This window comes from Mobula birostris, chromosome 13 (genome assembly GCF_030028105.1).
Source record: "Mobula birostris isolate sMobBir1 chromosome 13, sMobBir1.hap1, whole genome shotgun sequence".
Classification (NCBI taxonomy): domain Eukaryota; kingdom Metazoa; phylum Chordata; class Chondrichthyes; order Myliobatiformes; family Myliobatidae; genus Mobula; species Mobula birostris.
The window spans coordinates 21378033-21392306 of NC_092382.1; the positions used below are offsets into that span (position 1 = coordinate 21378033).

General features: G+C 44.4%; 2 protein-coding genes across 3 annotated transcripts in view; one reads left to right on the forward strand and one right to left on the reverse strand.

The window, feature by feature from the left end:
• Positions 1-14274, reverse strand: part of LOC140208517 (NACHT, LRR and PYD domains-containing protein 3-like) — a 467255-nt gene that overhangs the window by 185393 nt on the left and 267588 nt on the right. The window lies entirely within an intron of this gene.
• The window catches only part of LOC140208556 (uncharacterized), a 211476-nt gene continuing 203982 nt past the window's right edge, over positions 6781-14274 (forward strand). The window contains exons 1-2 of the mRNA XM_072277304.1: positions 6781-6812; positions 7401-8211. Coding sequence (XP_072133405.1) covers positions 6781-6812; positions 7401-8211 — 843 coding nt within the window. The remainder of the gene's footprint in view (positions 6813-7400; positions 8212-14274) is intronic.

The following is a 14274-nucleotide window of genomic DNA, read 5'->3' on the forward strand; positions in this document are numbered from 1 at the left end:
CATATTCTGCAGAATTGATCTTGTATTTAACAGCAACAAAACCACGTTTTACACTGCCATGCTTCTCGATCATGCTTCATTTCTGCTCATGTTAGGTCCAGTCACGTCCTGACACGTGATATCACCACAAGGGGTGAGTTTTTTACACAGAGTGGTGAGTACGTGGAATGGGCTGCCGGCGACTGTGATGAAGCCAAATACAATAGGGTCTTTTAAGAGGCTCCTGGATAGGTACATGGCACGTAGAAAACTACAGGGCTATGGGGAACTCTAGGGAATTTCTGAAGTAAGTAGCGTTCGGCACAGCATTGTGGGCCGAAGGGCCTGTATTGTGCTGTATTGTATTGTGTTGTATAAATGGGGAAGTCACTTACCCATGACCATTAGTTGTCGTTCCACCCAACATCAATGGAAAAAGCTGCTTGCATTTACCCTATCTATACCCTCATAATTTTGTATACTTCTAACAAATCCAAAAGAAATGGTATAATTTCCTTGTGTATGCTTAGAGCCTTTTTCAGATGGATAAGATGATGAGGGGCATTGATCGTGTGGATAGTCAGAGGTTGTTCCCCAGGGCTGAAATGGCTAACAAGAGGGGCATAGTTTTAAGCTGCTTGGAAGTAGGTACCAAGGGGATGTCAGGGGTAAGTTTTTTTACACAGAGTGTGGTGGGTGCGTGGAATGCACTGCCAGCAGTGGCGGTAAAGGCAGATACAATAGGGTCTTTTAACAGCCTCCTAGATAGGTACATGGAGCTCAGTAAAATAGAGGTCCATGTGCTAGGGAAATTCCAGGCAGTTTCTAGAGTAAGTTTCATGGTTGGCACAACATTGTGGGCTGAATGGCCTGGAATATGCTGTAGATTTCTATGTTCTATGTTGAACAGCAAAATAACTTTGACTATCCAACAATCCTCGGATAACTCCTCCAGCACTAAGGATGATTTAATTATCTCTGCTAGGGCCCCAACAATTTCTACACTTGCCTCCCGTAGGGTCCGAGGGAGCACCTTGTCATGCCTTGGAGATTTATCCACCCTAATCTGCCTCAGGATAGCAAACATCTCCTCTTCTTTAATCTGTGCAGGGTCCATGATTTTAATGCCGCTTTTCCACACTCTCATTGACACTGTGTCCATCTCCTGAGTAAATGAGATGAAAAAAAATATTTAAGATCTCCCCCATCTGCTTTGGTTCCACACATGGATTGCCATTCCGGTCTTCCAGAGGACCAACTTTGTGCCTTGCAATCCTTTTGCTCTTAATCTATCTCCAGAATCACTGAGGATTATCCTTCATCTTTTCTGCAAGGGCAACGTCATTCCTTCTTTTAGCCATCCTGAGTTATTTCTTATGTGTTCTCTTGCATTTCTTAAACTCCATAAGAACCTACCTGCCTATCCCTGTTATGCAACTCCATTTTGTGCTTCACCAGGGTCTCGATATCTCTTGAAAACCAAGAGATACAGTTTCTGTCTTTATCTTTTATTCTGAAAAGCACATACCCACTTTGTGTTTACAAAATTTTGCTTTGAAGGCCTCAATTTACCAAGCACACCTTTGCCATAAAGCAGCCTGTCCCAGGCCACAGTTGCCAGATCCTAGTGTCATAATTCCAGCTGTTGATCCATGCCCTGAACACATCCGCCTTTCCTGCACTGCTCCTTGTATTGAAGTATACAGGATTGAGCATATTCACTGCACCATGCTTAACTTTGTCAATCCTGTCTTTGAGGTCTCAACAGCAACTGTCTCCACAGCCTCTCCAGTATCTGTTCTGTTATTCAGGCTCCCATTCCCCCTGCAACTTTAGTTTAACCCTCCCCCACCCCCACCCCCTACCATGCAGCTCTATCACCCCTTTGGCTTTCATCTCCCAGATCAATAAAAAGGAGGTGCATACCAGGTACAGGCAGATAGGAACAAATGGGATACTTATGAAGTACAGGAAATTCAAGTGAACACTTATGAAAGACAAAGAAGGCATGAGGTTGCCCCAGCAGACATGGTGAAGGAGAATCCACAGGGATTCTGCAGACATGTTAAGAGCAAAAAGGATTGCAAGGGGAAAAAAAATTAATCCTGTGCAAGATCAGAACAAGATCAGACATCTGAGACAAAATAGATGTGGGAGATTTTTTTCTGCAACCGTATTTACACAGGAGATGGACACAGAGTCTATAGAAGTGAGGCAAAGCAGCATCAACTTCATGGATCCTGTACAGATTACAGAGGTGGAGGTGTTTGCTGTCTTAAGGCAAATTAGCGTGGATAAATCCCCAGGGCCTGACAAGTTGTTCCCTGGGACCCTGCGGAAGACAAGTGCAGAAATTGTCGGGGCACAAGGACAGATATTTAAATCATCCTGGGTGACAGGTGAGGTACTGGAGGATTGGAGGACAGCCAATGTTGTTCCGCTGTTCAAGAAAGGCTCTAAAAATAAACTAAGAGATTGTACATTGGTGAGCTTGACATCAGCAGTGGGAAAGTTATTGGAACGTGTGTGCAGGAACTGGAGATATGCTGTAAGTATTTGGATAGATGTGGACTGATTAAGGATAGACATCAGGGCTTTGTGCACGGTAGGTCATGTCTAACCAATCTTGTAGAGTCTCTCGAGGAAGTTATCAGTTAAGGAAGTGGATGTTATCTACATGGACTTCAGCAAGGCACTTGACAAAGTCTTATATGGGAGGTTGGTCAAGAAGGTTCAGTCACTCAGCATTCAAGATGAGACAGTAAATTGGATGAGACACTGTCTTTGGGAGAAGCCAGTGTGTGGTAGCAGATGGTTGCCTCTCTGACTGGAGGCCTGTGACTAGTGGTATGCCACAGGGATCAGTGCTGGATCTGTTATTGTTTGTCATCTATATCAGTAATCTGGATGATAGTGTGGTTAACTGGATCAGCAAATTTGTGGCTGACACCAAGATTGGTGGTGCAGTGAACAGTGAGGAAGACTGTCATGGCTTGCAGTGCGATCTGGACCAGCTGGGAAAATGGGTTGAGAAATGGAAAATGGAATTTAATGCAGACAAGTGTGAGTTGTTGTACTTTGCTATGACCTACCAGGGCAGGTTTTTCACAGTGACTGGTCGGGCACGGTGGAGTGTTGTAGAAGAAAGGGACCTGGGAATACAGGTCCTTAGTTCACTGAAAGTGGTGTCACAGTAAGATAGGGACGGAAAGCAGGATTTCAGCCCATTGGCCTTCATGAACCAAAGTACTGACAATGATAGATACTTTATATTTTATTGTCGCCAAACAATTTGTACTAGAACGTACAATCATCACAGCGATACTTGATTCTGCGCTTCACACTCCCTGGATTACAAATATTAAATATTAAAATATTAAAAGTAGTTAAAATTAGTCAATATTAAAAATTTAATGTATAAATCATAAATAGAAAATAGAAAAATGGGAAGTAAGGTAGTGCAAAAAAACCAAGAGGCAGGTCCGGATATTTGGTGGTACGGCCCAGATCCGGGTCAGGATCCGTTCAGCAGTCTTATCACAGTTGGAAAGAAGCTGTTCCCAAATCTGGCCGTACGAGTCTTCAAGCTCCTGAGCCTTCTCCCGGAGGGAAGAGGGACGAAAAGTCTGTTGGCTGGGTGGGTCGTGTCCTTGATTATCCTGGCCGCACTGCTCCGACAGCGTGCGGTGTAAAGTAAGTCCACGGGCGGAAGATTGGTTTGTGTGATGTGCTGCGCCGTGTTCACGATCTTCTGCAGCTTCTTGCGGTCTTACGGATGTTATGTTGAATTGTAGAAGATATTGGTAAGGCCTGATTTGGAGTCTTGTTTGCAGTTGTGGTCACCTACCTACAGGAAAGATGTAAAAGAGGTTGAAAGAGTTCTGCGAAAATTCACAAGGACGTTGCCAGGTCTGGAGGACTTGGGTTATAAGGAAAGATTGAACAGATCAGGACTTTATTCCCTGGAATGTGGAAGATTGAGCAGAGATTTGATTGTGATAGCGGGGCATAGATGGGGTAAATGCAAGCTGACTTTCTCCACTGGGATTGGGTGGGACTACAACCAGAGACCATGGGTTAAGTGTGAAAGGTGAAACGTTAAGGGGAACATGAGGGGGAACATCTTCACACAGACGGTCATCCGGGTGTGGAATGAGCAGCCAGCACAAGTGGTGCATGCGAGCTCAAGTTCAACATTTAAGAGGTTTGTGTAGGTACCTGGATGGTAGGGGTATGCGAGTAGAAAGTTTAAGCAGCTGGGCACCACCTAGATGGCCCAAAGGGCCTGTTTCTGTGCTGTAATTTTCTGTGACTGTGACAAGAACCTGAAATAATACAAAAATTCACACTAAGTCCTTTTAACAGCTGTGCGGACCAACCATTCATCTCAGCAGGAATTGTTTATATGGTGTTAAAACTGTGGCACTTCAAGTTAATAACGCATAAAAGAAACTCCCAGCTGCATGTCAACAAAGGCTATTTGTATGTGAGAGTGTTTCAGTTTCTGTGGAGCCAGGTACCCATGCAGCTCACTGGGAACAGGGAATAATACAAATGGAGAGAGTCAAACTGAACCAGGTCACAGATTGGGGACAGTGGAAACATAGACAGGCTCGTTGGCCCACAAAGCTGTGCCGTACATGTCCTTACCTGAGAAATTACCTCTAATCTTCTGAGCTCCATATACCTGTCCAGGGGTCTCTTAAATGACCCTATTGTATCCACCTCTGCCACTGTCGCCAGCAGCCCATCCCACACACTCAGCACTCTGCATAAAAAAACTTGCCCCTCACATCTCCTCTGTACCCATTCTCATAGAGACAGAAAGAACATCAGAGAATTTGATGGTCATTCCAGATACCATCACTGTGCCCAGTTACGAGATGATTTCTCTCTCTAACTTGGTTTGAACTTCACTGTAACAGTGTGATGTCGGATCACACCTTGACTTCATCTGAACTGTTGTCCTACACCAATTGATGGATTTTGTAAATCTCTTTACAGGTTAAAACTGACAAGGAATTTGTCTACGGGAATCTCCAACACAACACGCTAGTTTTGCTGTCTCTGTCCAGATATTTAAGAAGTGGAGCAAGGGATTCACTCGATCATCCTTCCTGCTCAGACTGTGGGGAGGGATTCACTCAATCATCTGACTGACTGGCATTCCCATCATTTCACACAAGGGGGAACACATTCACCTGCTCAGTCAGTGGGAATGGATTCAGTTGGTCATTTCAATTGAAGGTACATCAGTAAGTTCACACTGGCAAGGCCATTCCCTGTTAGTTTTTGCTCTTTTGTTTGCTCTCTCTTTGGCTTTTATTTTGGCTTTAACTTCTCATTTCAGCCAGGATTTTGTCCTCCTTCCTTTGCAATGCTTCCACTTCTTTGGGATGTATTGATCGCTCAGCTCCCGAATTGCTCCCAGAAACTCCAGCCATTGCTGCTCCGTTGTCACTCCTACCTTTTCCCTTCCAACCAAGTTTGTCCAGCTGCTCTGTCATAGAAACATGGGGAAGTTCAGTACAGAAACAGGCTATTTGGCCCATCTAGTCAATGCACTGGGACCTTCGCCCTCCATCCCCCTACCATCCAGGCTCCCATCAAAACTTCTTTTAAATGGTGAAACGGAGCTCATATTCACCACTTGTACTGGCATCTCATTCCACACTCTCACAACCATTTCAGTAAAGAGCTTTTCCAAATGTTCCCGTTAAATTTTCACCTTCCCCACTTGCCCATGATGTCTGGTTGTCATCCCTCCCAACCTGAGTGGAAAAAGCTGCTTGCATTTACCCTATCTATACCCTCATAATTTTGTATACTTCCAACAAATCCTCAAAGCAATGTATAATTTCCTTCTTTATGTTTAGAGCCTTTTTTAGATGTATAAGATGATGAGGGGCATTGATCATGTGGATAGCCAGAGGTTGTTCCCCAGGGCTGAAATGGCTAACACGAGGGGCATAGTTTTAAGGTGCTTGGAAATAGATACCGAGGGGATGTCAGGGGTAAGTTTTTTACACAGAGAGTGGTGGGTGTGTGGAATGCACTGCCGGCTATTTGTGTGAGTGTTCCAGTTACTGTGGGACCAGGAACCCATGCAGCTCAGTGGGAACAGGGAATAATACCAGCACAGAGAGTCAAACTGAGCCAGGTCACAGACTGGAAATGGCAGAAATGCCCCATTCTTATAGAGACAGGAAGAGCATCAGAGAATTTGATGGTCATTCCAGATACCAGCACTGTGCCCAGTTAGAAGATGATTTCTCTCTCCAACTTGGATTTAACTTCACTGTAACAGTGTGATGCCAGATCACACCTTGAAACTCAAGGGATCTCATCGGAAATATTGCCCAACACCCAATGATGGATTTTGTAAATATTTTTACAGGTTAAAAATGACAAGGAATTTGTCTACGGGAATCTCGAACACAAAACACCAGTTTTGCTGTCTCTGTCCAGATATTTAAGAAGTGGAGCAAGGGATTCACTCGATCATCCTTCCTGCTCAGACTGTGGGGAGGAATTACTCAATCATCTGACCGACTGGCACTCCCGTCATTTTACACGGGGGAACCCATTCATCTGCTCAGACAGTGGGAATGGATTCAGTTAGTCATTTCAACTGAAGGTACATCAGCAAGTTCACACTGGGCAAGGCCATTCACCTGTTCTGTCTGTAAGAAAGGATTCAGTCGGTATTCCCACCTGTGGACACACTAGTCATTTCGCACTGGGCAGAGGCTGGTCATCTGCTAAATTTGTGGGGAAGGATTCACTCGGTCATCTGACCTAATGGCTCACCAGCGAGTTCACACTGGGGAGCGGCCATTCACCTGCTCAGACTGTGGGAAGGGATTCACTTCGTCATCTGTCCTACAGAGACACCAGCGAGTTCACACTGGGGAGAGGCCGTTCATCTGCTCAGTGTGTAGGAACGGATTCACTCAATCATCCCACCTACAAGCACACCTGTCTGTTCACACTGGGAAGAGGCCATTCACCTGCTCCGACTGTGGGAAAGGATTCACTAATTCATCTCACCTACTGAGACACCAGTCAGTTCACACTGGGGAGCAGCTGTTCACCTGCTCAGACTGTGGGAAGGGATTCACTTGCTCATCCCACCTGAAGCTACATCAGCGAGTTCACACTGGAGAGAGTGCCTTCACCTGCTCAGACTGTGGGAAGGGATTCACTTGCTCATCCCACCTGAAGCTACATCAGCGAGTTCACACTGGGGAGAGGCCATTCTCCTGCTCAGACTGTGGGAAGGGATTCACTCGGTTATCTGTCCTACAGAGACACCGGCGAGTTCACGCTGGGGAGCGGCCGTTCACCTGCTCAGTGTGTGGGAAGGGATTCACTCGATCATCCCACCTACAAGAACACTGGTCTGTTCACACTGGGGAGAGGCCGTTCACCTGCTCAGACTGTGGGAAGGCATTCACTTGCTCATCTCACCTGAAGGTACATCAGCGAGTTCACACTGGGGAGAGGCCGTTCACCTGCTCAAACTGCGGGAAGGGATTCACTCAGTCATCTGAACTGAAGGTACACCAGCGAGTTCACACTGGGGAGAGGCCGTTCACCTGCTCGGACTGCGGGAAGGGATTCAGTTGCTCATCCCAGCTGAAGGTACACCAGCGAGTTCATACTGGGGAGAGGCCATTCACCTGCTCAAACTGCGGGAAGGGATTCACTCAGTCATCTGAACTGAAGGTGCATCAGCGAGTTCACACTGGGGAGAGGCCGTTCACCTGCTCAGACTGTGGGAAGGGATTCACTTGCTCATCGCAACTGAAGGTACATCAGCGAGTTCATACAGGGGAGAGGCCGTTCACCTGCTCAGACTGTGGGAAGGGATTCACTCGGTCATCCACCCTACTGACACACCAGCGAATTCACAGTGGGGAGCGGCCATTCACCTGCTCAGACTGTGGGAAGGGATTCATTCAGTCATCTAAACTGAAGATACATCAGAGAATTCACACTGGAGAGAGGCCATTCACCTGCTCAGACTGTGGGAAGGGATTCACTCAGTTATCCACTCTAATGGCACACAAGGAAGTTCACAGCGGGGAGCGGTCGTTCACCTGCTCAGACTGCGGGAAGGGATTCACTCAGTCATCTGAACTGAAGATACATCAGCGAGTTCACACTGGAGAGAGGCCGTTCACCTGCTCCAAATGTGGGAAGGGATTCACTACATCATCTGAACTGAAGGTACACCAGCGAGTTCACACTGGGGAGAGGCCGTTCATTTGCTCAGTGTGTGGGAAGGGATTCACTCGGTCATCCCACCTACAAGCACACTGGTCTGTTCACACTGGGGAGAGGCCGTTCACCTGCTCAGTGTGTGGGAAGGGATTCACTCGGTCATCCAACCTACGGAGACACCAGCGTGTTCACACAGGGTAGAGGCCGATCACCTGCTCAGACTTTGGGAAGAGATTCCCTCAGCCATCTGCACCAAATGTGCACTATTGAGTTCACACTGGGGAGAAGCTGTTCACCTGCTGTAAATGTTGGAAAGGATGCACTCAGTCATCTAACCTTATGTAACTCTTGCTTCGGCAAGCAGCTTAATGTAGGAGGTGATAGCCCCCCAGCCCGGCCAAACTTAAGAAATCTCATTTGGGTGGATGCTGCTCGATGTGTCCCCTGTTACAAATCAGTACCCCGAAATAACAAACGGTACATAATATGTGAATAAACAATTGGGCTTTATAGTTCTTACTTTGACTATAGGGTTAGTAAAGAAAAAAAGAAAAAGGGCCCACTCTCTCCATTTGCGACTTCTCATCTCTCCCCAGCAAAAGACCGTGAAAATCTCTCTTCCAGACTCACAAGAAAGAACATTTCTCTCATTGGATAGCCCCGCACTCCAAAACCCTGTTATCTCTAGTCGTAACCTAAACATTGCTGCTGCAGAGAAACCATTACCTCAGCAGTGAAACATTACAGAGGGGCCATTACATTAACAGTGAAACCTCACAGCATGTTACACTTGTGACACACTACCAGGTTCACACTGGGGAGAAAGTTTCAATAAACTGCTTGCTGGATATTTGTTCGTCGCCATTGCTGAATGCAATTTCGAGAGTGACTGTCGGTGCTGAACTCTGCAATTATTGCTGATGCTCACCACACCCAGTTCTGCACCCTGGTCACTGAGTGTGGGAGGAGTTTCTTCTGCTGTGTATTCACCTTATTGGGACTGGAGTTTTATATGGACTGGAGTGGAGAGCGGCCAGTGAAGGAGTGGAGCTTTGAGGCTTTGGCTCGAGAGGTTCTGGCAGTTGGATTGTGCAGTCATGTCAATCAAGATTTGGATAGCTCAGACTCAGCAGACAGCAGCTGATTGGGCAATTGAAAATTGAAAAACTCAACAGACAAATAAAAAGAGGGGCAGCTCAAGTGGAGCGGCTAGTGAGTGAGTGGGCCAGTGAAGGAGTGGAGCTTTGGGGATTTGGCTCAAGAGATTTCAGCGAGCAGAGGCAGAGGATGACCTTGCTCCCAGTGAGGTAAGACCGGGTAAGTTTATTTAATTAATTAACCTAGGAGTCAGTAATAGAGGCAGTAGATAGGGCAGTCCAGTGCTCCGATTGCAGGACGTGGAAGTCAGGGACAGCACAATTTTCTCCGATGTCTACACCTGCAAGAGGTGCATCCAGCTGCAGCTCCTGTCAAATCGGTTCATTCGGGGGGCAGAGGCAGTAATAGATCAGAGTTTCAGGGAGACAGTCACCCCTAAAAGCCAGGAGACAGGTCGGGTGACTGTCAGGAGAGGGAAGGGGAATAGACAGAAAGAGCAGAGCACCCCTGTGGCCGTTCCCATCAACAATAAGTATACTGTTTTGGATATTGTTGGTGGGGATGAGCTACCAGGGACAAATTGTAGTGGTCGCGTCTCTGGCACCGAGACTGGACCCTCAGCTCAGAAAGGAAGGAGTGAAAAGAGGAGAGCAGTAGAGATAGGGGATTCGATAGTTAAGGGGACAGATAAGAGGTTCTGTGGGAAAGATATAGAATCCCGGATGGTCTGTTGCCTCCCTGGTGCCAGAGTCCACAATATCTCGGATGGAGTTCTCGGTATTCTCAGGAGAGAGGGTGAGCAGCCAGATGTCGTGGTCCACGTGGGGACCAATGACATAGATAGGAGTAGGGATGAAGTCCTGAAGAAGGAATATGGGGAATTAGGGAAAAAAAAGTTAAAAAGCAGGACCTCAAGGGTGGTAATCTCAGGATTGCTGCCTGTGCCACGAGACAGAGAGGGTAGGAACAGGAAGTCATGGCAGTTGAATGTGTGGCTGAAGAGTTGGTGCAGGGGGCAGGGGTTCAGATTTCTGGAGCATTGGGATCTCTCCTGGGGAAGGTCTGACCTGTACAACAAGGACGGGCTGCACCTGAACTGGAAAGGGACCAATATCCTGGTGGGCAGGTTTGTTAGAGCTGTTGGGGAGGGTTTAAACTAGTTTGTCAGGGGGGTGGGAATCAGAATGTGAGTGCAGAGATGTGGGTAGAAGGACAAGGGCATGATGCTGTGTGTTCTGAGTTGGTGAGGAAGGACAGACAGGGGACAAAACATACATGTAGCCAGTTCGAGGGGTTGAAATGTGTCTATTTCAACGCTAGGAGTATTAGGAATAAAGGGGATGAACTTAGAGAATGGATCAGTACATGGAACTACGATGTTGTGGCCATTACTGAAACTTGGCTGGAGGAAGGGCAGGATTGGCTGATGCAGGTACCGGGGTTTAGGTGTTTTAAAAGGAATAGGATGGGAGGTAGAAAAGGGGGGGAGTAGCATTACTGGTCAGGGATAGTATCACAGCTGTAGAAAGGGAGGACGCTGCAGAGGGAGTGTCCACTGAGTGGGTGTGGGTGGAAGTCAGAAATAGGAAGGGATCAATCACTGTGCCGGGAGTAGTCTATAGGCCCCCAAATAGCCCTCGGGACACCGAGGAGCAGATAAGCAGGCAGATTTTAGAATGGTGCAGGAAATACAGGGTTGTAGTTATGGGTGATTTCAACTTCCCTCATATTGACTGGCACCTCTTGACTGCAAGGGGGATAGACGGGGCTGAATTTGTCAGGTGTGTTCAAGAAGGATTCTTGACACAGTATGGGGACCGGCCGATGAGAGGAGAGGCCATACTGGATCTAGTTCCAGGTAATGAACCTGGTCAGGTGGCAGACCTCTTGGTGGGGGAGCATTTTGGTGAGAGTGACCACAACTCCCTTAGCTTTAGCATAGCTATGGAAAAGGATAAAAACAGACAAAATGGGAAAGTGCTTAACTGGGGAATGGCTAACTATGAATGGATGAGGCAGGAACTAGTGAGAGTAAATTGGAAACAGGTGTTCAAAGGTGAAAGCACAGAAGTAATGTGGAGGAAGTTTAGGGACCACTTGTGCAGGGTTCAGGATAGGTTTGGCCCACTGAGGCAAGGAAAAAATGGTAGGAAAAGGGAACCGTGGCTGTCGAAACACGTGAGGCAACTCGTCAAGTGGAAGAAGGAAGCATATGTTAGATATAAGAAGCAGTCAGAGCCCTGTTGGTCGCTTTTCGATTGCTCCTACCCTGTTTACTTAATTGTCTCTACCAGTCTTTTTTTTTGAAACCTTATTATAATACTTCAATACTGCTTTACTATGGCTGGGAAAAGAACCAGAGCATTTGCAAAAGAAAGAGAAACAGAAGATGAATCCCCAGTCACTTTGGATTCAATCAGTGACTTCCTTAAATCGCAGAAATAGGAATTCTCTGAGGAGTTTCAATGGCTTAACAGCAAATTGGATACAATTCAACAAACTTTATTTGAGCATGAGAACCAAATTCAGGAGAATACTGCGAAGCTAATGACACTTGAAGAGGACATTGAAGATACAATTAAACTCTGCAAAGAGTTATCTTTATCCAGTGATAAAATGCTGAAAAGGATCATCAGTCTCGAAAACAGGAACAGGAGAAATAACTTGCAAATCCTGGGTCTTGAAGAATCAGTTGAAGGCGCTGACCGTTCGAAGTCTTTGCAAACTTTCTGAAGCAGATTTTCCCAGCTTTATTCACTTCTGAGCCGAAGCTCAATCGAGCTTTTGGCTCTCTGACTTTGAAGCCGTTGTCCTCAGCGGCGAAACCCAGATCGGTCGGACTAACCTTTCAGGAGTTTCATATTAAGGGCCTTTTAATTTGCCATACCCGGCGACAAGGAATGATTGATTTCCAAAGTTACATGGTTAGATTTGTGGAAGACTATTCACCTGAAATTTTGACTGATTGCATGAAATATAAAGAAGTTATGTTGGAATTTTATAATGAAGGATATAAACCATCCCTTCGGTTCCCCGCTCATCTGAGTATTGTTTTGAAGAACGGATTGTGAAAAAGAATAAAGTCAGTTGAAGATGCAAAAGATTTTCTGAAGGATGAAGTCTAAAACTGTTATACTTCTTATTTGATCAAGTTTTTTCTTCTGTTAATATGAATTTAAAATAAGGTTTCATTAAGCTTACATTTGGCTGTTCATATATTGTCTGTTGTTTTTTTTTGATACTACTTTATTTTATCCCTTTTTGAGGCTTTATTTTAATACAGCTTTCTTTGGATTTGTTTAAAGTGACCTTTTCATATTTTCGAATACTGAGTTCTTTTGCTTTTTATGTTGTGTATTGATAGGGACATAATGACCTTGCAAGACTGGAGTTTTTTCTGTCAACAGGATTTTTTTGGGGCCGGTACTTAGTTCTTAGCTCACTGACTGTCTATTGGTCAGCTTTCTCGCTTTGGATGGGGGAGGGCGTAGGGCCTATTTCTCTCTGGGAGCTGTGTTGGGTTGAATATATAATTGTTTGAGATTCCTGCACCCTAAGGACAAAGAGTTTTCATTCTTCTCACATGTTTATCATTCTTATTCTCGAATTGATTATTTTTTTATTGACTCATCTAATTCCATCTGTAATCGACTGCAAATATGACATTATCGCCATTTCAGATCATGCTCCAGTGAAACTTTCTATCAAGTTAATGGATACCACTTGTACTAATAGGCAATGGCGATTTAATTCCAATTTGCTTCAAGACCTGTACTTTGTTAAATTTATGAAGGAACAGATTGATTTCTTTTTTTCCAACTAACATTACGGAAGAAATTTCCAAAGGCACAGTTTGGGATGCTTTTAAAGCTTATATCTGCGGACAGATTATTTCTTTTTCTGTTGGTTTAAACAAACGTATTAAGAATGAAACATTTTTGTTGGTTGATAAAATTAAAGAAATTGATAAGAAATATTCTATTGCTCCTAGTAAGGAGCTCTACAAACAGAGAGTCGAACTTCAAATGGAACATAACTTATTATTAACATCCTCAATTGAAAATCAATTAATGAAAACTAGAAGTGAGTTCTATATTCATAGTGATAAATTGGGTAAATTATTAGCTAATCAATTGAAAACTACTTCGGTTAAACGTCAAATTATCAAAATTCGTAAACATGATGACACTTTGACAGTTGATCATGACGAGATAAAACTTTTCAAGAATTTTATATTTCTTTATACAATTCTGATTTTCCTCATGACTCTAACACTGTGCATGATATTTTAAGGAAATTGAACTTTCCGAAATTATCACCCCAAGAATGTTCAACATTAGAAACTCCTATTACAGATGAAGAAATAACAATGAACTCTGGCAAAATACCTGGTCCTGATGGTTTTACAGTGGAATTTTTAAAGTTTTTCCTCTATTCTCTCTCCTTGGTCGTCTAGAATATTTAAAGAAGCAATCAGATTAGGTAAATTACCACAATCATTTTATGAAGCTTCTATTTCTTTAATTCTTAAAAAGAATAAAGATCCTACTGATTGTGCATCATACAGACCGATATCGCTTTTGAATGTAGACGCCAATTTTTTTTCTAAAATATTAGTAACTAGGTTAGAAAAGGTACTACCTCAAATTATCTCTGTGGACCAAGCAGGATTTATTTAAAATCATTATTCATTTTTTTTTAATATTAGGAGGTTAATGAATATTGTTTATACTCCTTCATTTAACGTCCTGGAATGTATTATTTCATTAGATGCTGAGAAAGCTTTCGACAGAGTTGAATGGCCATATTTAGTTACCATGTTTGAGAAATGTAATTTCAGTCTGATATTTATATCTTGGATTAAATTGATATATCATTCCCCTGTAGTTTCTGTTTGTAGTAACAATCAAAGATCTTCCTTTTTTCGTCTATCTCGGGGTACTAGGCAGGGATGTTCATTATTATTTGATA